The sequence below is a fragment of the Lactuca serriola genome, chromosome 7, assembly GCF_051521515.1.
Source record: "Lactuca serriola cultivar US96UC23 chromosome 7, Lser_US96UC23_V15, whole genome shotgun sequence".
NCBI classification, from domain to species: Eukaryota; Viridiplantae; Streptophyta; class Magnoliopsida; order Asterales; family Asteraceae; genus Lactuca; species Lactuca serriola.
Window position 1 is genome coordinate 154329237 of NC_136414.1, and position 27626 is coordinate 154356862.

The 27626-nt window shown below is 35.7% G+C and overlaps 2 protein-coding genes across 2 annotated transcripts; one reads left to right on the plus strand and one right to left on the minus strand.

Moving 5' to 3' along the window:
* The first annotated feature begins 12012 nt into the window (after positions 1 to 12012).
* LOC145062471 (polyadenylate-binding protein 2-like) lies at positions 12013 to 15066 on the plus strand. Its single transcript, XM_079010073.1, has 8 exons — positions 12013 to 12403; positions 12518 to 12636; positions 12737 to 13471; positions 13552 to 13641; positions 13719 to 13856; positions 14002 to 14178; positions 14269 to 14475; positions 14653 to 15066. The coding sequence occupies exons 1-8, from the start codon at positions 12154 to 12156 to the stop codon at positions 14899 to 14901; spliced, it is 1965 nt and encodes a 654-aa protein (XP_078866199.1). The 5' UTR covers positions 12013 to 12153; the 3' UTR covers positions 14902 to 15066.
* Positions 15067 to 20050: 4984 nt separating this feature from the next.
* LOC145060994 (putative E3 ubiquitin ligase SUD1) lies at positions 20051 to 26001 on the minus strand. The gene is made up of 9 exons (XM_079008342.1): positions 25561 to 26001; positions 24488 to 25168; positions 23614 to 24354; positions 23312 to 23523; positions 22926 to 23225; positions 21824 to 21984; positions 21124 to 21287; positions 20892 to 21038; positions 20051 to 20811 (listed from the first exon to the last, which is right to left on the minus strand). Exons 1-9 carry the CDS (start codon positions 25846 to 25848, stop codon positions 20272 to 20274), a joined length of 3234 nt encoding a protein of 1077 aa, XP_078864468.1. The 5' UTR covers positions 25849 to 26001; the 3' UTR covers positions 20051 to 20271.
* Between the last annotated feature and the right edge of the window lie 1625 nt (positions 26002 to 27626).

The following is a 27626-nucleotide window of genomic DNA, read 5'->3' on the forward strand; positions in this document are numbered from 1 at the left end:
GAACCGAACTGTGTTTGGTGCCAAGTGAAAGGGCGTTGGATACAAGTCTACCCTAAGAGCCTGAAGAGTCCAGAAGATGGGAGAGTCAAAGAGTATGGCTGTGCTTCAGGTAAAATCCACTATCTAACTCCATTAAGTTCCTATTCATTGATTCTTAATACATAATGTGATAAGATTGCATTTGAATGTTTTGCAGGATCAGTGAAAAGAGAGGAAGCTTGATGAAAGAGCAAGATGAGTCTAATCACAAAGAAATGGATCTCGATCGCATGGACCTGAAGATTAGATTTTGAGCTTAGAAAGTTATGATAGAGTTGTTAGGAATATTTGACTACATAGTTTTTCAGTTCATTTTGCATTGTAAGGACAAATGTTTTCCGCTGCTTTTATGAATAAAATAAATTTTGGTTTGACTCATTTATTTATTTATTTATTTCCTTGCAATGAAATCGTTATGAAAAATTGATGTTCGTATATTTCTACAACGAGTGGATGTGATTCTTAATTATGTTGTTTGTGGAAATGTCGAGAATTTACCAAATAGGGAGAGTTTCTCATCGCCCAAATTTCAATTGGACAGAAACTTGGAATCATGCAACTTGGTTGCACGATGAATGAGAAATTTCATATTTGGAAATTAGATAATTCGTTGACAAAGTGTCAAGTTAAGGACTAGGAGATCAAGTACACAAAGTTGTGTGTTGATCAAGTCCACCACAAGAGTGATAAAGATATTCGTCATAATTTACTAAAGGTTTAGTAAATATGGTTATACTTATAAGATTGAGTATAATTCTGAATTGATTAAAAGAGTTTAAATCAATAGCAGAACGAATAAGAAGAATCAAGTAGGCAGAAAGATAAAAGTTTATATATTCTAAGAAGAAGGGAGAGTACCTTTTATGCTTTATGATATGTCTTTATGATTAAGAACCATATCTTAATTGATCCCCTAAGTAAATCTTAGTATAATTGTATGTCTGAGAAGAGGAATCAAGAATTGAAGAAATGGTTAAATCAAGAAGTCAATCATACTTCGTTCCAAAACAAGTCTTATAGTTAAGATTGTGGCATTGAGTGACAAGTCTTAAGAAGGTTTATAACATTCATCAAATGTAGAATTTAGAAAAAGGTTTTTTCTTATTCTTGCACATTTGGAATTGGTAAGTTGTGATGTCTTGGATAAGACAAAGACCAACTAGGACCAAATTTTGTGAAGTGTTTGTCTTGATAAAAGCTACACTAACTCTTGAATATTTGTTTGTCAAGAAATGTTTATTGACAAAAGAATCTTATATGTCAAGGAATCGGTGGGAGTCTTAATGATCTCGAAAAGTTTCAAGAACTAATCAAGAATAAACCTTATCGATCATCACTAGCACACGAGCTGAGGTTTACAACCTATCGTGTTGACACTATATTGTTTCTGTGCCATTTCAATTGAGTTAATTATGCATGTGAGTTCTACGAGTTCTCATTTGAATGAATAAAAGGCAAGCACATTGATCAATGAAAAGTACATTGATAGGAAAGAGTGAGCTGTTTAACTACTTGGGAGACATGGTGGGCACTCGTGTTACCATAAGGCAAGAAATCAAGATCTAAAAGTTCGATCCATATGAGTTTGGATTTGTCGCAAACTTCGGTTTTGACAAATTCGCATGGATAGGAACACATACACTGTTAAAATCTAAGTGTCATAAGATTCCCTCCTTCATGAAAATGACTGTGAGGAAATGCTTTCACTAAGGAAGATTTTAAGAAGATAGTGATTGTGAAAATTACATTCTTAAATTTGATTATGGTTACGGTATCCCTTTCCATGATTCGAATTGTGAGATTTGGCAATTAGTCTGAATTGTTTAGACACACATATGAGCAATCTAAAGCAAATATGTATAAGATTAGATAAAAGATTATCAAATCATTAGGTATTAGAAACATGGACCTAAGAAATTCAATAGGTATTGTTTTTCTGAAAGTTAAGCTGTTTCTGAATACATGTCAAAGCTAGTGGGAGCATAAGTGTTATGTTTATAATAATCATCGTGATAGTGGGAGCATAAATGTTATGCTTGTATGATTATTAAGGCAAGTATTGCAAGTTTGCAATATTAATTATAGAAAACAAGAGTCATACTTTGCAAAGTTGTAAGGGTTGAATAGTTGTTTTTCTATAATTAAGGGAGAGAATATTATGCTTCATTTCAAAACTACAGGCTTAGGTTGTGGAATGTTAATAAACTTAGTCAGTTAGATACATAGTGTGTTCTTAAATTTCAATTATGATTATGGCATTCCTCTTCATAGTTCGAATTGTGAGAACGTGACACATAAAAAATATGGCAGAAGATTGATAAAGTATCAAATCTCTATGTAAGACATTATGCATCGTATCCCATACGCTTCGGATATAGTATCGATTGAAAATGCTAAAATATTTGAACATTCTAAAATTTTCCAAATGTCTAGCACATTAAGAGGGAAAAAGGACAATAATCGGTTTGGACTAGGATAATTAAGCAACTATCAAAGGACGATCCAAAGCTCGCTGAGGATTGGTCGCTTGTGAGTAGTTGGAAGTATGGTATTGGATGGAACATATCGACATTATTATGAATAGATAAGATTCAATTAAGAATGAGTTGTCATATGGCAAATATGAAAATGTTTCCATATTGGGAGTTGGATAATGAGAGTCTATGTCTAGACTAGAAACTTTTATGCAAAAGGATGTTCAAAGGAATGTACTTTGAGTGAAAGACATCACATCTATGGAATTGTCTTGTAACAATCTCTGATAGAGGATTTTGTAATTTCATTGGCAATAGTCATTGTGACTCTTGTGCTATGACATTACGAAAGGATCGTTGCATAAAATGTTAGAATCTAGCATATTTTATAAGTGGCAAGAATTTGATATTCTTACACTTGTAAAAAAGATTGGGAGTTGTGAAATGAGTATGATTGGAAATGTGTTCATCTGATCTATTTCACAAAGTAAGGACCATAGGTAAACAGTGTGTGCATGCTAAGATCATAGGACAATTGTAGTAAAAAATTCACATTGTGTGAATGCTAAGAGCATGGGACAAGTGTAGTAAAAAATTCAAGTAAGAAGTTGATTACCTGAAACAACAAATAATGAGTAATCGATATGGTGATAAATAAAAGGTGTTTTATTTATACTCAAAGGTTTGAGGCCATATAGGATTAGTATTATTCTTGTATTTCACTTTGTATGTTTTAACTTCCTGAATAATTTAATTGGTTCAGAACAGTCAAATTATTCGAACGGGCCACAATCGTTCATATGTTGGAAGTAGGTATGAATGGAGACTGTCATGAATTGGGGTGTGGGTTGTCTAAAGTGTATTAGACATAAGCAATTGTTTGTTGCAACGTTCATGAGTGCTTATGAATATGATTTGAACATTGGATTAAACCCACGCTCACTTGGATCACTTCATGAATTGTATCACAAGTGATTGGTGAGACGATAACATCTTATATTCTTGAAACCGAGATGTGTGAGTTGTATCTTGCGAATCGGTTGCATATTGATAATATGTAAACGCACCAGTAACTTGGTGTCATAAAACATATTGTTGTGTGTAATTCGGTAAGTGAGTGCAAGCAAGCATTGACTCAAAGTTTATCCGTTCCTTTTATCCAAAGTAGGATAAAAGCGATATCTTTGGGCCTCTCGATGATTTAGTGATGGCACCTAAGCGCTTGGACAAGCCGAGACTAATTTGATGTCTTCAATTGTAGTCTGTTGCCAGTCGTCATAAATCGGAAGCCGGGAAATTGTATTGAGAGAATGATTAAGTTCATGTCTCATATATATATATATATATATATATATACACGATATCTATAATGGAGGAATATATGATCCCTTATCTAAAGGACACGCGTATCTGATAAGATCAGAGTTGACAGAGGCTTTGGAAAGCTACGATTGCAGATCAGGATCTGAAGTCATACGCAGAATAGTTATTAGACTTATCCAAGTGGGAGACTGTTGGATTAGTGTCTAAGTCCATAACTATTTTGGTATATACTTGACCCGATGGTGCATGGTCCTTTTGGGTTGCCTTCACTAAAGCAACTTGATAGGATGAATTATGGAGAGAAAAGATTAAATATGATTTATTAATATATTATGAGAATAATATATTAAAGTAGAAATCATATTGTTCAATTAATATTAGTCAAGAGTTAATAAGAATTAAGTTTGTGGCTAAAAGAGATTAATTAAACTTAAGGGACTGGATTTGTAATTATAAGATAATTGCAATTGGGGTATGGATTACCTTATAATATAAGGTCGGACGAATTCTATGGGGAAACCTATTAGAAATCGTCCAAGGCTTGTTAAGGAAGGAGTCCATGGGTTGCTTAGGGCTTAAGCATCCAAATTAGGGTTTCCTTATTAGATAACCCTAATAGCCTCACTATTTAAGGACCCCTTGGGCACCAAAAACGTGGGCCACTGAATCCTTAGGGTTTCTACATGTTTTGAGTGTCTCCTTCTCTTCTCTTCTTCATCCTCTTGCTCTTGGTGTTTGTGAACCATTAGAGGAGTGACATTTGTGACTCTAAGCTTTCTAAAGTCATTACAAGGAGGATTTGAGATTGTTATTGCTACATAACAATCAAGGTAACATCTTAAACCCATTGTTATGTTAATATTGATTATCATATGCTAGATCTAGGGTTTAAAGTCTTGGATAAATTGCATGTACAATAGAGAAACCTAGATCCAAGTATTAGGGTTTGTATGAGCACATAGGATGTTCTTATGGCTAAAACCCATCAATTGATGGGCTAGTTAGTGGACTATCTTTAACCCTAAAGAGTGAGGATTTGGACTAGATATTAATTGGGTAATTGTGGATTTTGGTTCAGTGTTAGAGGCCGATGCAACAACGACATCTATAGGAGCTGTTCATCATCCGAGGTGAGTCTTCTCACTATACTTACCATGAGTGGTATCATTGTGTGGCCGAGGTGTCTTATGTGCTTATATTGAGTATTGTGATATCCTGCCTTATGTCTTTGTGATTTATGTTGTGTATTATTTTGAGCTTACTGAGTTAGGACCGGATGGTCCACCCGAGTAGTGGGACCGGAGGGTCCCACTGAGACTCATTGACCGGAGGCTCTTATCTGAGTATATCCATGAGAGGCTAATGAGATATGTGTAAGCTAATGAGATATCTGTGGTATTTTGGGGAACTCACTAAGCTTCGTGCTTACCGTGTTATGTGATATGTGTTTTAGTTTCTTCTCAGGATTGCGGGAAGGCACCGAATTGATTGTACACACTAGAGAAAGAGTTATGTTTTGAGGATCCTGGATTATTAATCAAACAATTATGGTGTTGCATTTTGGAAAATAAATAAATGGGATTTTTGTTAAATGTTATGAGAATTATGTGATTTTAAAAAATATATATTTTTTGAAAATTTACGGTATTACACAGTTGCATTAGATTAAACATAGATGAAACTTGTCAACATACAAGTACATAGACCGGGCTTCGCCCCGGGTCGACAATACTTCAAAAATTCCACTCAGTCCATAATTTTTAAATTGGAACTGTTTAACACATATCTCAGACTATATGCATCTGTGAGGATAGAAATCCCCACTGAATCCTTACATGGGATCGGCGATACACCATCCATTATCGTTGTACTTTCTGCTTCGACATGGTGCAACATACAACACCCTGGGAAACACTCTTTACATCATAATCAGTAAACAACCACATAATATGTATAATACTTAAAAGTATATTTGATAATCAAATGAAATAAAAAATAATAGTTAACAACTTAACACTAACCTTTTTATCTTATTTAAAATTTTCCATTTTCTCTGAGAATACAAATTAAGTCAAATGCTCAAGGCGGTTCAGGAGAAAAAGCCTTTATCGTTATTATATATATATATATATATATATATATATATTTATATATATATATATATATATATATATATATTTATATATATATATATATATGTATGTATGTATATGTATATATGTATGTATACAGTATATAAAAAAAACCGAACCTTTTGCACCTGACCACTTTGCCCCTCAAAACCCCATGCCATTTTCCTATTAATCTGTTTTTTCTGTAAAGATTTTGGGACAGTGAAAAAAATAATAATAACCACACAAAAGTACATTTTCTGATGATGATTTAATAAGGACCTTTTGTCATTTACATAAATTTTGCACAAGCTTTCCCCTCACTTATTTATTCTTCAAGGGGCTTTTGGTCATTTACCTTCCTGCCTACATGATATATACACGCAACAAATAAGTGAGCATTGACCAATCTACCATATTAGATTATTGACAAAATTATAGTTTTAGTTTGTGTTTTTTATTCTCAAACAATTTTTGTTCTGAGTTTTAAAAAATTGATATAAAAATGTATCACAATATGAAAAAATTTAGAACCATCACGCTTGGTCATTTTGTTTAATACCACTACCATTAGAATTTTATATGTCAAACAAATTGGATCAAAATTAAATTATTATGAATAAAGTAAACAAGTTAAAGACGAAATAATATTAACTGTGCTCTAGATGCAAGGATAGGTAGATAAGGATTCTTAAGAGAAAATTGTAATATATTGTCATTTAACTTTACATATATTTTTGTTTTATGTAAAGTAAAAGGAGAAAAGGGGCAGAAGAAGAATTATATGTTTAAATGAGAAAAAAGGAAACAAACGAAAGGCTTGTATGCTTAAATTAAATCATTGCAACTATTTCTTATATCCAAGTAAAATTGATATTGTTGTAGTGACCTCATTCATATCATATATAAAATGAATAGTTAATGGTTGTAACATTTGTGGTACAAGGATATAGGCTGTTTGAAGAGGATGATGACATGTTTCAGTGTCAAGAGGCTACACAAACTTTTAGTTGTTGAGATGTCATCCGAAATTTTGGAACACCCTAACAATCCACCATGAGCAAGTATATGTGCCCTGATTTTCTCTTTGTAATTTCAGGCAGTACCTTTGAGAAGCTCTTAAGCAATTGTCCTTCGTACTCTCCAAGATAGTGATTTCTATTCGTAGAATTCTATGGACAGAAAAAAAAAACATCGGTTTACTTCAAAACACCCTTAACTCAACTTGATTCCTACCTTCACACATGCTCCCTATCCAACAATAACCGATTTATCCAACAGAACATGAAGACAAAAATAAGCACACAAGTATGAGAAATTGTAAAACCAAAAATCGAATCAGTGACCAATCAACCAATCGGAACTTGCAATATAAACTGATTGTCCGTTTGTCCTGAATGGTTAATTGGAGTCTAAACCCTATAAAATTAATAAAAAAAATTGAGAAATATACCAATTCCCGAGGCAAAGATAGTCATGAGTTGCTTATAATCACTATGAATGCCTGAAAGGCATTTCATCGAACATGTGGTGAGCAAAGATGAAAAGAAAAGCAAGTTCTAATATCAGAAACAAAGTAGAGAAGGCGGGTGGAATACAAAGTGGGTGGAAAAAAAGAGTTGATCAAAGTCGATGTGGCTCCTTTTTCCAAAAGAAATAGAAGATGGAGACGGTAGCGGAGTAGATGATGAAGAACAATATGTGAGTTGAATAATCCAGAAATGTAACACCCCTTTTATAATGTAAATAAATAATTAAAGATTAATAAAGGAATCATGGTCTTAAAATCCATAATATTTAATATGATGTTGGTTTTGGGAGCCAAATGTTATTATTTGGGTTATTCGGGGGCTAAAGTGTAATTTCAAGATTTAATTTGAAAGAATTTTAGAGTGTTAGGGACTGAATGGTAACATATGGGCTCCATTTGAGAATAAGTTGTGAAAGAGGGGTTGTTTTGTAACTGTTGGACTTCTTATGAAAAATAATTATGGAGCAGGGGTTTAAAGGGTAAATTAAGGGATTTGTTTTGAAAGAAAAAAAGAGAGTGAGGGACCATTTGTGTCAATATGGGAAGATGTTTCCATGAGTCGGGGTTTATAACTCGTCGTTCCCCATCAAACCCTAACCCTATCCCCTACCGCCACCTTCCTCTTATGCCTCCCTCACCGTCCACCACCCTCACTCCACTCGCCCTTTTAGTCGTTGCTATCGACCACCGAAGTCGCTACCACAAACCGATGAGGCCAACGAGGTTGTTCACTGCCGCATCTTTCCTCGCCGACGATAACATAGTCGCCACCCCCGCTGTTGGGGATGTGGAAGACGATGAGCCATTACGGTTTCCATCCGTCATTTTCCGCTAAAGACGAAGACACCACGAGTTGAACCCCACTCGATGATTGCCGCTATTGCACCGTCACCGCCACCACCGAAGCCAGAAGTCGTTTGGTCGAAGATCGTCGTTGTTGCATCCGTTGCCAGTGATGAACGAGGACCGAAGGATCGTTGTGGGCGTTGGAAGAAGCCGGAGGAACTAGATTTAGCTGTTGTCGTTCATTGCGGCTACGCCACCACCCTTCTATTCACTTCCCTCCATCAGCCGCCGATGTGGCCGTTAGGGCTGCCATTGCCATCATCATGCGCCACCAGAAGTGCTGTTGGGTGCTTGCAATCAGAAGTGTGGTTGGGTGTGTTTCTGTTTTGGTATGTTTGTGTGTATAACATAGTTTGGCCGAAATTCGGAGAAGGCCACCACCCCCACCGTGAGGTGGAGGATGCCACCACGTGCCATCGCCGGCCACCACATGGGTGGCTGTGTGTGTGTTTTATTAGTAAGTGTGTGTGTGTTTTATTTGGATGAAGTTATAAATTGTAAATGGTGACCGAAATAATAATAGAAAATCCATAACCACCAACGTGAGGTGGTGGCTGCTGCCACCGACCGCCGTGTCGGGTGGCGGTGTGGTTGCCTTGTTGTGTTTGACTCGTTTGGGGTATGCTTGGACAAAGTGGGCCCAATGAAGCCCTAATGGGCCTAATGGACCAATGAAACCCTAATGGGCCTAATGGACCTTAACTGATCAAAAGACCTAGCTATTGGGCCTATTGGGCTTAGATAGGGTTGGAAACCCTAATTAGGGTTTAAAAAACCCTAATATTGGATTTATGGGCTTGGACCTATCGGGACCCACATTTGGACCATTGGAATGGAATTGTGTATTAAGCCCAATCACACCATATGATTTTATTTAGAAGAGTGGTGGACTTAATGGATTAAGTCCTTAATGGGTTAAGTGAGAAACACTTAAGCCTAATCGTTATTTTATGTGAAACCCTAATTTCACTTGGGTTATTGTTGGGCCTTTCTTTTGGGCTTTGATGATTGGACTATTAATGGGCTTTCCAAGAATAAGTAAATGGACTAAATAATTATATGAGTTTTAGGATAAGGCCCATGTGAGAGTCTTGGGCCCAATTTGGAAAATTGGGCCATAGATGGGCCATATATTGGGCTTTGACCCATTACTTGACGTTTAGGCCTTTGGAGTGTAAGTTGGACCTTGGGCTTGGAACCTAATTATTAATTGGGTGTTGTTTGATGTTGACAGTTCAGGAATCTGTCAACCAACATCTGGAGTTTAATCTGCGGGACTTCAGTGGTGCCAGGTGAGTTATCCTCACTTTACTCAAGGGTCTAAGACACCAAGGTCGGGCCTTTGTTTTGTTATTGGGATTATTACTGTTGTGATATGTTAGTTCGGTATCCTGGTAGATAGGATGGTTATATGCTAGTATGATCCGTTAGATCGGATATGGTTATGCTTAGTGACCTATAGTTGGTCTGACTGTCTGCATGCTAGTTGTTATGCCAGTTAGATAAATCTATAGGACTACCTGTAGTATTATGTGATTATCTGTATATGCATTAGTTGTGTTATATGTCGACATATTATGTGGGATGGGTTAAGGTGAAACTGCTCTGTGCAGTAACCAACAAACCCGGGAGCATTCCAAATACGAGTTGAGGGAGACTCGTACTGTAGGCTCGATGGCAATCCAGATGTGAGCTGTGGCCTCGAAAGGCAATCCAGACTCACATTGTGAGCCCAGGGGTAATCCAATCTGTAAAGTTGTGGACCCAGTACATGCTGTTAGTTGTATATGTGTTATATGAAGTGTATCGGTATGTTGGCATTCCAACCCAATGGTTGAGGGCCTGTGATATTCCATCCCGATGGATGATTGGACCCATAGTATGTTGTTTGTTATTGTATGTGTATCGTTATGTGTATGGGTATTTTGGGGGTAACTCACTAAGCCTCCGAGCTTACAGTTTTAGTTTATTATTTCAGGTTCAGCGGGTGACCACAGGAAGGCGAAGGCGTGACCGTACACATCCTCGTGTTTTGGACTTATGGTTTCTGGGATACTCTGATATTAAACTATTTTGAAAACATTTTGTAATAACTAATGACTTTTGAATGTTGAAAAAGTTTTAAAATGGCTTGATTTTTATGGGTGTTACAAGAAAACCACTCACCTCCCACTTCCAGCTGTTGTTCGACCCACCCTCAATCTTTCACTTCGTCTTTCCCCTTCTCTCTCAATTTATGGTAATGGTGGGTCGCGAACGAAGCAAATCCAAATAGATAAAGAGTGAGGATTAGGGCATACAATCGAACTTAAAGACGCAAATAAGAGGAGTCACACTGCCATATCTAAGTAGAGTGAGGATTAGGACACATAGTGAAGTTGGGGTTGAGAGATAACGATCGGAATGACAGTGGTGGTGGCATGCTACCTTTATGGAGAGAAATTATGTATATCAATAGTTTTCTTAAAGAATGGTACAGAAGTGGAGGAAAGTAATTGGATGCAGAAGCGGTGGAGGGAAACGTTGGAGACGGTGTATCATGGGTGGAAGGGACGTTATTGGATCCACTACCAGCCATTGATCAAGACCAACAAAAAATAGAAACATCTTCAAAGTAAGGAAAGGGGCAAAATATGACTATCGAAAGTTATGTAATCAATGTAAAAGGCAAAACTTATGTGGCTAAATTCAGAAACCTTAAAGATTCTTGTTCCCAGACCCCACAAGATTTAATATATATATATATATATATATATATATATATATATATATATATATATATATATATATATATATATAATTACTAGTTGTAATACCCATGTATTATATGAGTTAATTAAAAAAAATAAATATAAAGGTCTAAATATTTAATAATTTTGGATTTATAAGAAAATAAGAAAAAAATGAATTATTAAAATTGATTTTTTATTTTTTAAATTTAAATAAATAAACAAATTAAATAATAAACTTTAATTTGAGAATTTTAAAATAAGAACATTAATGAAATTAATATCAATTTATTACAATTTTTATTGTAATTATAACATTAAAGTATTATATGAAATTTATTAAGATAAAAGAATCTATAAAATGACATAAGCCATAAAATACAAAATAATACTTGAACAATTAAATAATGAGAATGCCATATGATGGTAAAAAAAACTACATTTATTAAAATTGATAAATAATTTTTTTTGGGAGGATATACTATAATTTTTCTTAAAAAAACACATATCTATTTTGAAAATGCCGAGGAAACATGTTTTCTATGTTTTCTATGCTGACCAAGTAAATGTGCGGTCATAAACCCAGCTGTCAACAGATCCAACGGTGGAGATCGTGCCTCCACCTCGTAGGTTTCACCGTAACGTTTTGCACTTTGACACACAACCATCGGGCCCCACATAGCACACGCGTCTCCAAAGCCCTCAACTTGCAGCCTGCAGTTTTTATCTTCCCTTTCAAACCCTCCTATCCCAACTTTTCCTCCCAACTTCTCTTATCTACATCTCCTCTCTCTCCTCCGCCGTATCCAGGCGGCGATCTAGGCGGTTCCCTGGTCGGATCTCCGACTTATCTATCCTTATATTCATATCCTTCCCTCTCCTATCTCTCTATCTCTCTTATTTAAAAAAAACAACAAAAAATTGGAAGTTTCTAGGGTTTCTGTGGTTTGCTTTGTTCGGAGTTGGAAAAGCTTTCTGATTTGCAGGCAATTTATCTATCTAGGTTTGGATTCATATCAATAAAGGGAGAGGGAAGTTAAAAAAAGCCAAAAAAAATCAGAAAATTTGGGGAAAAGGCAAAATATTTCTAGGGTTTTGAGATGGCGGCTCAGGTTCAAGTTCAACCTCAGGCGGTGAGTGCTGGTGTCGGTGGTGCTGCTCCTGCTGGTGCTCAGCAGTTTGTGCCGACCTCATTGTATGTTGGGGATCTGGAGTGGAATGTGACGGATTCGCAGTTGTATGATCTGTTTAACCAGTTAGGTCAAGTGGTTTCTGTTCGAGTTTGCAGGGACTTGTCGACTCGACGATCGCTTGGTTATGGCTATGTCAACTATGCGAATCCTCAAGATGGTTAGTGCTGTTTAACAAATTCACCTTCTCATAGTTAGATATTGCAATTCCTTTTGATGTCAACACTGTTGAAAGCATTAGTTCTTACTCCTTCTGTTATGTTCATGGCAACAGCTGCAAGGGCAATGGAGGTGCTGAACTTCACACCTTTGAATGGGAAGGCGATCAGAATAATGTATTCTCATCGAGACCCTAGCGTACGCAAAAGTGGCTCTGGAAACATATTTATCAAGGTATTCAAAGCAGAAAAACCTCAATCTATTAATCACTGTTTCTACTTTCTTATAGTCTTCTTTACCTAATGACTTCTGTTAACAATCTGAACAAAAACAGAATCTCGATAAGGCAATCGACCAAAAGGCCTTACACGACACATTCTCTACATTTGGCAATATCCTCTCCTGCAAGATTGCGACAGATTCAACTGGCCAATCAAAGGGTTACGGTTTTGTACAATACGACGCTGAAGAATCTGCACAAAAAGCCATTGAAAAACTCAATGGCATGCTTTTAAACGACAAACAAGTCTACGTGGGACCTTTTTTGCGCAAACAAGAAAGAGAACTAGCTGTCGACAAGACAAAGTTTACTAATGTCTATGTCAAAAACCTTTCTGAATCAACAACAGATGATGATCTAAACAAGACATTTAGTGAATTTGGAACTGTGACAAGTGCTGTTGTGATGAGGGATGCTGAAGGGAACTCCAAATGCTTTGGATTTGTTAATTTTGAGAATGCTGAGGATGCTGGTAAAGCAGTGGAAGGGCTTAATGGTCAGAAATTTGATAACAAAGAATGGTATGTTGGAAAAGCACAGAAGAAATACGAAAGGGAACAGGAATTGAAGCAAAGATTTGAACAGACTATGAAGGAGGCAGTTGATAAATCACAAGGGTTAAATTTGTACATAAAAAATCTAGATGATACCATTGATGATGAAAACCTCAAGGAGTTATTTTCTTCTTATGGTACTATAACTTCTTGCAAGGTTATGCGAGATCCTAATGGAACAAGCAAAGGTTCAGGTTTTGTTGCCTTTTCTACTTCTGAAGAAGCTTCTAGAGCAGTAAGTAAAATATCTTCATCAATATCATTCTTACATACTTTTCTTTCTAAATTTCTTTTCTTTTTTATAAATTGTAATAGCTTTTTGAGATGAATGGAAAGATGGTTGCAAGTAAGCCACTTTATGTGGCACTTGCACAACGTAAGGAAGACAGAAGGGCAAGATTGCAGGTATGTTGAGACATATGTACTTTTGATGCAAACAAATATAAACATTTTTATGACGATTTTGCCCTTTTTGTATATAGGCACAGTTTTCACAGATGCGCCCAATTGCAATGGCGCCAGCTGTAGCACCACGTATGCCAATGTATCCACCTGGTGGGCCAGGTTTAGGTCAACAGATATTCTATGGTCAAGCTCAGCCTACATTCATTCCTCCACAGGTAATAACTTCAGTTAATAAAAATTATTCTTTTTATTATAATCATGTTTCAAGATTTTTCATGGTGTTGAATATTTTGTTCTTGTAAAGATCTTTTCAAAACTAAACATTTTTTTTTGTTTTTTTAATTTTTAAATCATGTACAGCCTGGATTTGGGTATCAACAGCAACTTGTGCCAGGTATGCGTCCAGGTGGCGCCCCAATGCCAAACTTCTTCATGCCAATGGTGCAGCAAGGTCAACAAGGTCAACGCCCAGGTGGCAGGCGCGCTACTGGTCCAGGTCAGCAAAACCAGCAGCCCGTTCCCCTAATGCAGCAACAGGTTAGAATTCCAATATCATTTAAAACAAAAAATTCAGTGATATTAATAATTAGATTAATTAGTTGATTGATTACAATAAATGAATAACAGATGATGCCACGTGGGAGGATGTACCGTTACCCCCCTGGACGGAATGTTCCGGATGGTTCCATGACCGGAATTGGAGGTGGGGGAATGGTTTCTGTTCCGTATGACATGGGTGGAATGGCATTGAGAGACACTGGAATCACACAACCCATTCCGATTGGTGCGTTGGCTTCTGCACTTGCTAATGCTTCCCCCACAGAACAGAGAACGGTATATGCTTTTCTAATTAAATTACAATTTTGGTCCCTGTGTTTTGATTTATTTCCAATTTTAGTCCTTATAGTAATGTTTTGCAAATATGTAAATTTTCCATAAGCATTGCTATTAAAGTATATTTCTAAAAAGTATTTTGAAATGACGAATTTGCCCTTGATAATGAAATGATAGATGTTGGGAGAGAGTCTGTACCCATTGGTGGAACAGTTGGAGCCTGAATCAGCAGCAAAGGTGACTGGGATGCTTTTGGAGATGGATCAAACTGAGGTTCTTCATTTGCTGGAGTCGCCGGAGGCTTTGAAAGCAAAGGTGGCGGAGGCCATGGAGGTGTTGAGGAATGTGTCTCAGCAGCAGGCGGCAGCTGGTGGTGCCGCCAGTCAACTGGCGGGTCTGTCTTTGAATGATGGGATTGTTTCTTAAAAACATGTTGTGGTGTGTAGAAGTTTGGTTAGTAAGTGAAGAGATTGATTGTAGTGTTTTTTTTTTCTTTTTTGAAGTTTGTTTGGGCTTGATATTTGAATATTTGATGAATGATGTGATGTGATGGTGTTTATTTGGGATTTGAAATAATCTGTGTTTTTGTTATATGTTCATGCTAATTTGGGAATGGTGGCTTTTAAAGGCTTCCTTCCGTATTTAGAATTAGAAAGCCTTCATTGTCGATTTGGACAAAAAATGGAATCAATTCGTTGATTTGTGGAGCTATTTATTAAACTCCCAAATATCATTATCACAACAATAATATTGTTTTTTATCTTATTTAACAAAATCAACAAATAAACTATGTGGTTTGAAGATTAAGGATGTGTTTGGTTGGGAGCTTGCAGCTTTTGTGGAAAAACTAAACAAAAATAATTAGTATTTGAAAACTTTTACATTTTAATTAACGTTACAGGTAACAATTGTTTTTTGTCAAACACTGTATAAATAAAAGCACCATTAGTTTTTCAAAGCACATCTAAACCTGGTGGATGTTTAAAACTATTTTCATTTACAATCAAAACCAACCCAACTATTTATTAAAAAATTATTTTATTTTTCTTCCACCTACACAACCTACTTAAACCTAACTTTTAACACCCACCATCAATCCAACACAAACTAAACTTTGGTATTATTCATGATTAATTTTTATTATATTATACAAACTACATATGTTATGTGGTATTCAATTTCTAACCTAATTTTTTATTATTTTTTAGGATTATATAGAAAATATAGAAAGTTTATTAATAAAATTCTTAAATATATATCATTATTTTGGTAGATGAAATTATTTTGCCTATTTTAGCATATGTTGTTTATTTTTTAAAATTAAAGTAAAATAAAATTAATTACAAAATAATGTTTAACTAAAAATAATTATAAACAAATAAATAAAAGAAAAAGAAAACTGGGGACTGAATGTTTGGTGGAGCAAACCAGTTGTGGGTTTTAAAAGAAAAAAAAAATCATTTCTTTTAATCCAAATGTGTCAACATGCCAAACATTTGGTTATCAATGGGTAAATCTAACAGTCCTTTCATAAGGCATCGTTTTTAATTGATTTTCTATCTTTGTTTTGAGAATATGTTTTTCAACTCGGTTGCTTTAACTTTTTTCGTTCAAAAGCAGTTTGTAAACCAAATGTCTCTATGTAGATGACATGACAACTATGCAAGCTAGTAAATCTTTAATCATTCTAAATTGAGTATATATAACAATAAAAAATAATCCTGTTAAAGGTTAGGTGTTTTGTCTAGCAGACTTCGATGGCCAGGATTCCAGTAACAAATACTTTATTAGCAAGGGGTTTAAATGTTACTAATCAAATGTGTCCATTTTGCAACAATGACTTAGAATCAGTGAACCACCTTTTCCTCCATCGTGGCTTGGATTGGGAAGTAGAAGGTGCTCAAGTATCTTAGAATTTCTTAACATAGGTAATGAGTGACACAACTCTCAGATACACAAACATTGATTGACAATACAGTTTTATATTGTACGCTCTGGAGCATTTGGATTGCCAGGAACGATTGGATTTTTAAAAATATTCGAGTATCTTCAACAAAGGTAGCAGATGCCATTATCGTTAATTCATACTCATGGTGCAAATACATGAGAAAAAATGGTTGTGACGACTAGACTGAATGGATTTGCTCATCTTTTACTCGTTTATCTTTGTAAATTGTTTTGCTTTTATTTTCGTCTTTTTCTCCTTTTATTGTTTTTCTATTGTGATTTAGTTACTTGCTAATCATCGACCTTTTGATGATATTTGTTGTTTCAAAAATAAATAAATAAATAACAATCAACAACAGTTTGATTGCCACTGTGCGGATCGTGAATAACCCGCGATGTGTATGTTAGCATCTATTTTTTGGTCATTTCTAGGGTTTCAAGTAACATAAACCTATATTCTCTTTAAAGTCGGATGATCTAGTAGGGTTTAGAAAATGATGCTTTAGGAATGTGAAAATTAATATCCGTGAGTTTTCCAAATTACTGGCTAAGTGTCTTATTTACATGTTATCCAACACTATAGCTTTTATGAGTAAATGTGTGTAAAATAGGCATATGTTTTTAATATCTTACATGAAAATGGAATATGGCTAAAAGAACATTGGTTCGCGAGTTTTTAAATTTTTTTATTGGGTGTCTATTAATAATAATAGTAAATGCTTCTTACTTTCTTCGCAAGCAGGAATTTTGGTAAAACTGTATATTTTTTTTTAATGTATTTTCTAGCCACAATGTATTTTCATAACCTTTTTATTATTTCCTACCCACATTTTTTCTTTTCCGATTTTTCTTGAATATTCTTTTAATATTAATCAAGATTACGATCGACTGTAGTGACCATCAAGGCCAAGGCATATTAAGGAGTACAATAAGGGCGAATTTGTCTATTATTATTAATAGACACCCAATAAAAAATATGAGACATGCTCCTTGTCAATGTTATGCTCTTGTCTCACTGACCATGATTTAGCATTTTTTCCGGTTTTGGTCCCAAAAAAACCAATTTTCAAATTTTGGTTAATTCTGATGTTCTATGACAATTGTGGTCCCCAAGTTATCAAACCTATAGTAAATCAAATTAATGGTCCCTCAGTTATACACAAAATTCTAGGTTCAGTCCAACCTTTTTTTGATTCAAGTTGGCACCTGACTTCGATTTTTGTCTCGATGTTTCCCTTTGCCTTATGTAAAATGACTTTTTTTTCCCACTTTCTAATTTTTTTTTTTAAATGATTGTTCTTCCCTTGGAATATATATATATATATATATATATATATATATATATATATATATATATATATATATATATATATAGAGAGAGAGAGAGAGAGAGAGAGAGAGAGAGAGAGAGGTTCTTTTGAGAACCAAAAGATTTGTGAGAACTTGCGAACTCATATTCAACTCATCATTTTTCAATACCAAAAACACAAATCTTCTCCAAATGATGCGTCTAAGCCATATCTAGGCTAAAAAATATATATATATATGATTTTTTTTTGTATGACTGCTGATGAGCACAATCAGCAGATGTATGGACAACAAATATGCACAATTAACAATCATATGGACTGCTGATGAGCACAATCAGCAGTCATATGGACTGCTAATTGCTCATCAACAGTCTATATGACTGCTGATTGTGCACATCCGCAGTCCATACGACTGCTGATTGTGCTCATCAGCAGTCCGTACAACTGTTGATTATGCATACATGAAATTTCGAAAATAAAAAAAAAAAAAAAATTATCAAATCTTTTTTTTGAGCCTAGATATGGCTTAGACACACCATTTGGAGAAGCTTTATGTTTTGGGTGTTGAAAAATGATGAGTTAGTTATGAGTTCGCAAGTTCTCACAAATCTTTTGGTTCGCACAATTATATATATATACACACACACACACTACAACGACCAAAAATGTGTTTCTCGATTCCTTAAATTTTAGGGCAAAGTGCAGAAAACACACTTTACTTCTTTTAGCAATATGGGCAATGAAATTTAGTTTTTTTTTAAATAATAACAATATACTTACATTTCTTTACCCTTAATAGCAACATACCTATATTTCATAATAAAGTAGCATGTTTGCATTATGTATTGGTAATAGCAAATATGTAACAAATAAACTACATTATACATATTGGTAGCAAAGTAATTACATGAGCAAAATAAATATAAGACCCTTTGTATTATAGGTAAAAAAGATGAAAGTAGGTTGATTTTTTTGGTATAAAAATGTTAGTACACTACTACAATGGGTGAAAATTTTAAGTAGGTTGCCATAATAGGTTAAAAATTAAGTCATTGTATATATTGGTAATAAGTAAAATATGTTTCTAGTCCCTATAAGTGGGTGGATGTATGACTAGCTACATCTAGCATCTCTATAATATTTTATTTTTGAGAATTAATTGATTTTTTAAAAAGGTCACATACAAGGGCATATTTTGACATGGATGCCTCTGGAGATGGACTATATGGAATTTTTGAAAGAGAAGGTGGCAAAGGCCATGAAAGTGTTGATGAAAGAGAAGGTGGCAAAGGCCATAGGGCTGTAAACGAGTCGAATGAAAACGAACAATGATTTGTTCATGTTCGTTGGTTTAAGTTAGCCGAACAAATAAATGAATACAAACGAATTTTCTTGTACATGTTCATTCGTTTAAAAAATTACATTGTTCTTGTTTGTTCGTTTATGTTCATGAACATATTAAACGAACGTAGATCAATAAACATAACTAACATATATTAACATAAACGAACATATAATATAGTAATGTAAACAAACACAATTGAACATATATAAACATAAAAAGAACTTAAATGAACGAACATAAACAAACACAAACGAACAATATAAACGAATGTTCACAAACATAAACAAACATAAACGAACAATGAAAACGAATGTTCATGAACATAATTGAACGAACGAGACCATTGTTCGTGTTCGTTTGTTTAACTAAACGAACGGGAATTTGTGTTCATATTTGTTCATTTATTAAATAAACGAACTTACTGCCGAAAGGTTTACGAATAGTTCGCCGAACGTTCAGTTTGCTTATAGCCTTATGTACTACCGTTTATTGTTGTGTAGAGTTTTGTTAGTAAGTAAAAGATTAGTTTATGTTTGACTTGGGTTTTTTGGGTATGGTGATTATAATTTATGTTTGTGTTTTCTTTAGATTTTTTTCCTAAAACCCACAAACCCAATTATGACGATCTGTTTCTGAATCTGACCTATGAACACGCAAACCCATATAATGAAACTAGTTAGTGGTTACACAAGTTAACATGTTTATGGCTAATCAAGGTTAGAGTTGTGCAAGACGAAACAAATATTTATGAGTCCTGTTCACGTTAAACTTTTCTAACCCATCAACCCAAAGACACACAATTGTCACCCTTATTCTTTGTCGCCTTTAGTAACTTGAACAAAGTATGAATTCTCTTGTTATACAAACTCTCGACCAATGTTCAATTCTCCTCTACGAGCGTCTATATTATTAGTTGCATTCCCTTGTGTTGTGTTTTCCCTCTATTTGGGGTCCAATGAAAGACGACAAAATATAGAAAAGACCAAAATAATGCTCATTCCATAAGTTAATAAAACCTAAACCAATAACAACAGTTTTTATAGAAACAAAACAAAAACGACCATTCCTTGAGGTTTACTCAAATTTAACCATAAATCAAAAACCTTATTACTTACAACACCAACCCCTTTAGCTTTAATCTACCTTTTTACATTTTAACCACAACCTTGAGTCCAATTTAAAACCCAGTCATATTCACATTACATTCTCAACTTCCACATGGCGTCTATGCCTCAAACCCACCTCATCATTTCTCACCAACACATTCAAACTCTCATCATCATCATCATCATCATCACCATCATCATCATCATCATCATCATCATTATCATCCACATCAACATCATCAACACTACTCTTACTATGATCTTCCCCAAAATTATGAAGCCTTCTCCCAATCAAATACCTATCGTCTCTTATCGAATTATGCAAATTGCTAAACCACACATGAAACCTCTTCCCACAGAAACACACCAAACTGAACCCAAGGCACCCCACCCATGCGAACCTATACACAGCCGAGTTCACCACTAACGGGTAGCCAAATACCGGAAATACCCCTCGGGCTAACACATAAGGGACACATAGAGCTGTGAGAAGTTTCATCATGATGGGGATTACTATCTCTTTTAGCACCCAAAACGCTTCAAGCCTTGAGAAACCATCTTCTCTTACCCTTTCGAATTTCACTCTCCATCTCTCATCCATAAGTGGCATCAGGTGATCCAGCATTACCTGTTCAAGAAATAGTAAATATAATTTTATTTTATTTTTGTTTTATTATAATCAAGAAAATATAAATGATGGGAACTTACAAGGCGAGTCCAGATCTTGAGGAAAATAAGGCCAAGAGCCCAATCTTGATATAGTAAAAACACGGGGCTTTCATCAACAGGTACTCTCATGGGTACAATTACCAAAAGTTCAAACAGGAGTCCAATTAAAACTGGGATTACAAAAATCTGTAAATAAAAAAAAAAATAAGAATTGGGATTAAATCTTGTTATTAAATGTGGTGAGGTGAAGTGAAGAAAAATATGATCTTACCCAAATTGACAAAAGTACAGAGCTCTTCACCACAATGGAACACCATTTCCAGATTTGCCCTAGTAGAACTGTGGTTCTCCTTGTTCTGATTTGATCAATGGAATACCTGATTCCAGCCAATGCTGTCCAGATCACGTAACTTCCGATAATGAAGGCATAAATGTCTGAAATAGAATGTGAACAATGTACAATCAGTTTTTGTTTTTTATTTATTTTAACATATTATATAGTGAGGGTATTATGGTCTTTTTAACAAAAAAAAATGATATCGACTTGCTTCTAACTGATCCCTAGGAGTGATGACGCCTGAGGGAATTGGATTCCGTCCATTTGGTGGTCACATACACTATGGAATGGAATCCCAAATTCCAATTCCGTAGGATGAACCAAACATGACTTGAGGGATTGACTCAAATTCCTTTACCAATGAATCCCATCAGACATGGAATTTAAAGGAAAATGAAAAAATTGAGTTCCAGCCATTTGGGACTGGAATGGAATCTCGAATTCCAATTCTGTCAGATGAACCAAACTCATCCTAAGGTCTTGAATCAAATTCAAATACATCAAAGATGGAATCTGAAGAAATGTGACGGAATTGGATTCCGCCAATTTGGGACTGGAATGGAATCTCAAATTCCAATTCCAATTCAGATAGAAGAACCAAACATAAAGATGGCCTAAATAAAAAAATCCTTACCGTTACATTTGATGCCGTGTGCGATAGGAAGAAGAGGAACTGCATTAAACAAGACTCGGCCAAGGGAAACAGGCACCACAATCAAAGCAGAATTGACAACCAACAATGTCATCCAAGCCACCAATAAAAGCAACACAATACAGAACACAAACGTATACCTCCTAAAAAATATCATGATATACCATAAATTAATAACTTCAAATATATGACATCTTTCATATATTTAGCTACTGTTTGATGTAATGGAATGAAATAAACAATTAACTGTTTCTGTTTGTTTTGTCTGATAGAATGGAATGGACCATTTACATGGAAATCTGTTCCATTCCTACTGGCCAACCAAACATGACAATGGAATGTAATGATTTATTCAATTACTGTGTCGATTCCATTCCTCTGTCATTCCGTTCCATCCAACCAAACAGACTTAGGTAATGTTTGGTATGTAATAATCAAAAAGGGAATGGAATGGGATATCACAGTGGAATGAAGATATCATGTTTGTTTAGAATATTACAAACAGAATGAAAAAGTCATGTTTGTTTGCCACATAGGAACGGAATATGATTCCTTCTCTTAGTTGTTTTTCATTCAATTAAGGGAGGGGTATTTTTCTTTCATGTCTTAATGGAATGGAATCATATATTATGGTTAACAATTAGTTTTATTTGAATAATTTACAATAGCAATACTGCTTTTCATAAAAATTCAAATAAATCACTTTTTGTTATTTTTTAATTAGAGTTCTATTTTAAGATTTCATGGTTTTTCATTTTACTTGATCTTTCATATTTGGTTTATAAGTTATAAGTAAACCTTTTTTTTACCAATTGAAATATATATAGTACATATTTCAAAACATGCAATATGTTTATATGCAATTCTTTTAGCATAAAGCTTTATTTGATTAAAGAAAAAATTTCATGGAATAATATTTTTTTCTCTATACTTATCAATTTAATTTTCCAATTGTACATAACAAACATGATCCATTCCATTACCTTGCGTATTCCATTACTTTTTTTCATTCGGTTCCTTTCTGATTCCATTCCATCCAACCAACCAGACAACATGATAAAATAAAAAAATAAAAAAAACTTACTCTGAATCAGCTTGTTCATCACCATCATCTTCTTCCACAACTCGGTTCACATCTTGAGGGTGCAATCCAACTATGGCTCGATTTTCAGCATATACTAAATCATTCCCATTTTGCCCCTCAGTGCCCTCAGGTTCAGGCAACAAGTAATCTGTTAACCCAAGTGCCCAACCAACCGCAGTAAACCAATAATGCAAAATTGATTTGATTGTAGCACGCAACTTGAAATGCTCAACAGCAAATGGAATACAAATTTGGAAAAGAAGCATGTCAGCAGGGATCTCAGTGAATGGATCAGATACCCTACAAATATGGAACAGGAATCTGTAAACAAAAGTACAAGATGGAATGGAATTGGCAATTCCATAGAAGATAAAAACCAATCTTACGATATATCAAGAGGAAAGATGGAAGGAGCCATTCGCATAGCAAGTTTGACTGGTAGAAAAACCAACATTACAATTAAGCTCCCGTAAACAGCAATTGACAATAATACCCTTCGAGCATGTTTGTGGACAGGATCATCGATTAAATCCCTGAAGGGGTTGTAGTTAGGATCAGCTGGATCTCGCAAGAAATAAAGAACCCCATTTCGCAAAACCTGCAAATATATATAGGGGTTTTCTTGTAATTTGCACTTTAGAAAATGAAAAGGTGAAAGGGTAGTAGAGTATATAGTATATAATTATACCCCTCGAAGAAGGCTGACAAATATGGATATTTGTAACATGTAGACAATCCCCACAACCCAATGAATCAATGAACTTGCAAGTGGTGAAACCGAAAAGAAGTCAACTCTTTGACTAATTGACTTCCCAAACATTCTTATGGTACAAATATCCAACCACCATCCACACATTAGAGGGAAAACTCCAAGTTCAATGACTAAAAGGAATGCGACTTTTATCATTGTCATTAAATGTCTCATTGCAGCTAAGAACTGTCTAAAAAGTGAAGGGATTGTTTCTGCAATCGAAGCAATACCATAGAATCTTCCCATTGTTAAAGGCTCTCCTCTAGTGTACCTTATAAGTGCAATAACTCCAATGTAGAAAATAATTAGGGACAAAATGAACAGATAGCCAACAGCAAGAGTCGTGACATCAGATAATCTTGATCCTCCTGAAACTGCCCCTTTTAGAATAATGGGAGTTGTGACATTGTTTGGGGAGTCTTGAAGTCCAGTGGCATTATTGACATTTAACATCTCTGTGACATGGGTAAGGACATTGTGATCGGATGTTAGATTTGTGACTGCAGTTAGTGCGTTTTTTAATGTGATATTGGCTAGGGAAAGTGCTTGTTCTGTGAGGGGAACAACGGTTGATAACATTGGAGTAGTGGCAGATGATAGAATGTAGAGGATCAATCGGCCTAGGTGAAAGGGGATGAGAATTATGACACCAAGGAATATCATGTTGCTTGCAAGAACCTGTAAGGGTAAAAGAAAGTGAGAAAAGATAAGGTAGTGTTTGGTGTGATGGAATCAGAGAAGGAATGGTTCATGCCATTGGAATGAAAAGGTTGTTTTTTATGGAAAAACTGCAAAGGAATAGTATACTTACAGTGAATGCATTTTCCACCAAATGGAAAACAGGCCCCTGCATACCAACAAGCTCATCAAAAGGAACATCTTCAGCACCATCACCATCATCCAAACCATCAAACATCTGTTCAACATGTGCTTCAAGACGAGCTGCTTGCATCTCCCACCTGGCTGCAACATTTTCTGCATTCCTTCTGATAATCTGACCAGCACCAGCAATACCTTGACCTCCACCATCTTCACCATTCCCATCTCCAATAAGGTTTCTGTTGGCTTGTGGAGGTTGTCTCCTAGCAACACGAGCACCATTTCTATCTCCTTCATCCTCATCCTGCCCTCCAAGTTCTCGTAAATGTCTAAAATAGTCCCTCAAAGATGTGGCCCCAAGAAAAATGAACACAATGCTGGCTGAGAGTAGGAATCCATGGAGACAGTCTGTGAGAATGATTGTAGTTGAGATATGATTCAAGAATAGTCTCTGGGCTTCTCCAAAACTTCTTACAAATGACAGGCGCCATATCCAGAAAGTTATAAATGGTATGGTCAAAAGCCATACAGAAAGCACAAAAGTGAGCCTTAGGAAGAACTGTAATACATGACAGGCTTTCATTGCCATTCCAATAACAAATTCCTGAAAAGGAAGCCTTGTTGGGGTATTCTCGGCATACACAGGGGAGAATGAAAAGGGGTGCTTGCAAACCTGCAGCACATGATGACAACAGAAATGAAGAAAAGCCAATAAAGCCACATAATAAAGCAATTGAACTCATTTGCTTCCTCATTAGTCTACAAGAATGTCAGCTTAACTTCTCCTGTAATAAAATAATTTCTATCTCAATTAAGTTAAAGAGATATGTCCACTAAAGATGATGAATACATCCACATTGAACTCATTTACCAACGAAGGGACAATTGTTGCAGTCAATTGATGTAATCTGTCTGTAGTTGTCACAGTTCTTTTTATAAAAACGAAGAGGACCACACAGCATAATCAACCTAATATCTTAATGCATGTTTAACCAAAAAAAATTCAGCACGTAGGAAGAGAGTATAAACAATCACTTAATATTAAGGTGAAAGAGGTAAATGAACCTCACACTGGCGAGCGTTGCTGTGATTGAGCCATTGGAGAAGGCAGTCTTGGTGAACAAACTTAATACTTCCGCTACAAGCACAAGGATATCTGAGAGGATTGTCGGCGTCTCCTGAATTCCGACAGATCCGGCAAACATCTTCCTCTTCGTCATCATCATCATCGTACCTGTTGCTCGAGATATTATTGTTATTAACGGGAACAGTCGAAGCAGAAGATTCCGATGAAGAATCAGGTGCGTTTCCGACTCCGTCGTGTGCGGCTAGCACCGCCGGTGCGATCTCCATCAATTGACAATCGGAAGCTAGAGTCTCGACGCGTTTTCTCTCTCTCCGTGTGAAGAAGATGAAAAGCCCTTTGTTTTTGTGATGAATATGATGGCGGTGGATGGGATTGTTAACTGGTAGGACTTGAATGATGATGGAATATGGAATAGAGACGGTTGACAGGGCGGAGCTACTAGGCGGGCGGGTGGATTGGTGGTGGGTCGGGGTTCCAAGATATTTACGGTTTTGGGCACGCTATTTTTGACAATTCTCATCTGTACCACGTGAAGTCGTTGATCTTGAGAAGGGTATATGTGTCATTTTCCGGTTCTAGAAAGATGTATGTTGTATCAGACAAAACTATGAAAATGGTCCGGTGGTTTAGCAAAAGTGGCAAATTCAATCCCTGAAAAAAAAAATTAGGAGTATGGTGATGTGGTTTCCGAAACTTGCATGAATAACCCTTATTGTTTATCTGTGAGGGTATTTTGGTCTCTTCAAATAATATGAATTGAATTTGTGATTATGGGTAAACCGTATGGATCATTTATATTTTTTTTTCTATATTTTATGTTTATTAGTTCGTGGTTTTTCCACCGTTTACTTTTTAAAATATTATTTTGAACCCTTAACTTTAAACTTTAAAAAATATTACATTCACTTCTTTATTTTTAAAACTTTTATTTTTAACCTCATATTATATATAATTTGATTTTTATTAATAACTTTCATTGATTAACCTAAAAAAAACTACTTTTACATGTTTGTTTTTATAAATTTTCATAAGGCGTTCTTCAACAACTGATGGCAGAGAAGTAAGAGAACCTAGGCAGAGAAGTGAGAGAATCTAGGAAGAGTCTAGGGAGTGACCTTAGTCAGATGAGTACGTTGATAAAGGAGAGTATTCGTTGGGGAGCGGCCAGGTTTAACGGGATTGGTGATCGAGAAGGTTGAACAGCTACTTAGGAAATCTGGGATGATCCACGTGGAAAGTATGGGTAGATGTGGCAGGTAGTATGGGCTCGTACTACTAAAAGCAGAGGACCCGTACTTGAAACAGGGAGAATTCCAGTGGTTCTAAGTAGCAGATTGAGAGGTGATAACATGGTTCGAGTACCATGATTCATAATAGATTGAGAGGTGATAACATGGTTCGAGTACCATGATTCGTAGCAGATTGAGAGGTGATAACATGGTTCGAGTACCATGATTCGTAGCAGATTGAGAGGTGATAACATGGTTCGAGTACCATGATTCGTAGCAGACTGAGAGGTGATCACACGTTTTGAGTACCATGATTTGTGGCGGTTAGTGCTTCTGATTTTACCAAGTTATCATGTTGTGATTGATTAGACTGAGAACATATATGATAGAGTGTGGGGCCAAAGGTTCACATCGAACGAGATTCAATGGAGCATACCTTGAGAGGGAAATCGAGATTTTATTGGTGAGATGCCAGTTGGAGTTGCAAGACTCAAGTATGAGTAGAGATGATGCTTATTGGAGGATCGCGGTCTGAGTTGAGCAATCGACCGATAGATGAGACGTCGCCTTCTGTGACAAGAGTTGCGTTGTCCCCGTTTCCTGGGAGAAGCAAAAGAGATAACGAGCTTCCGGTTTCAGAGTTTGGAGGTAAACCCCGTGGGGTAGCATAGGGTTGCAACCTTTTCACCAGAGTATTTGGGCAGTATGTTTGCTATGAGGTATTTTATACCGTGAGAGAGTCATTAGTGGGACTAAGATGGAAGAGAACATGGAGGTGCCTTATTGAGGGAGGTATACTTTTAGAAGTAGTTCCA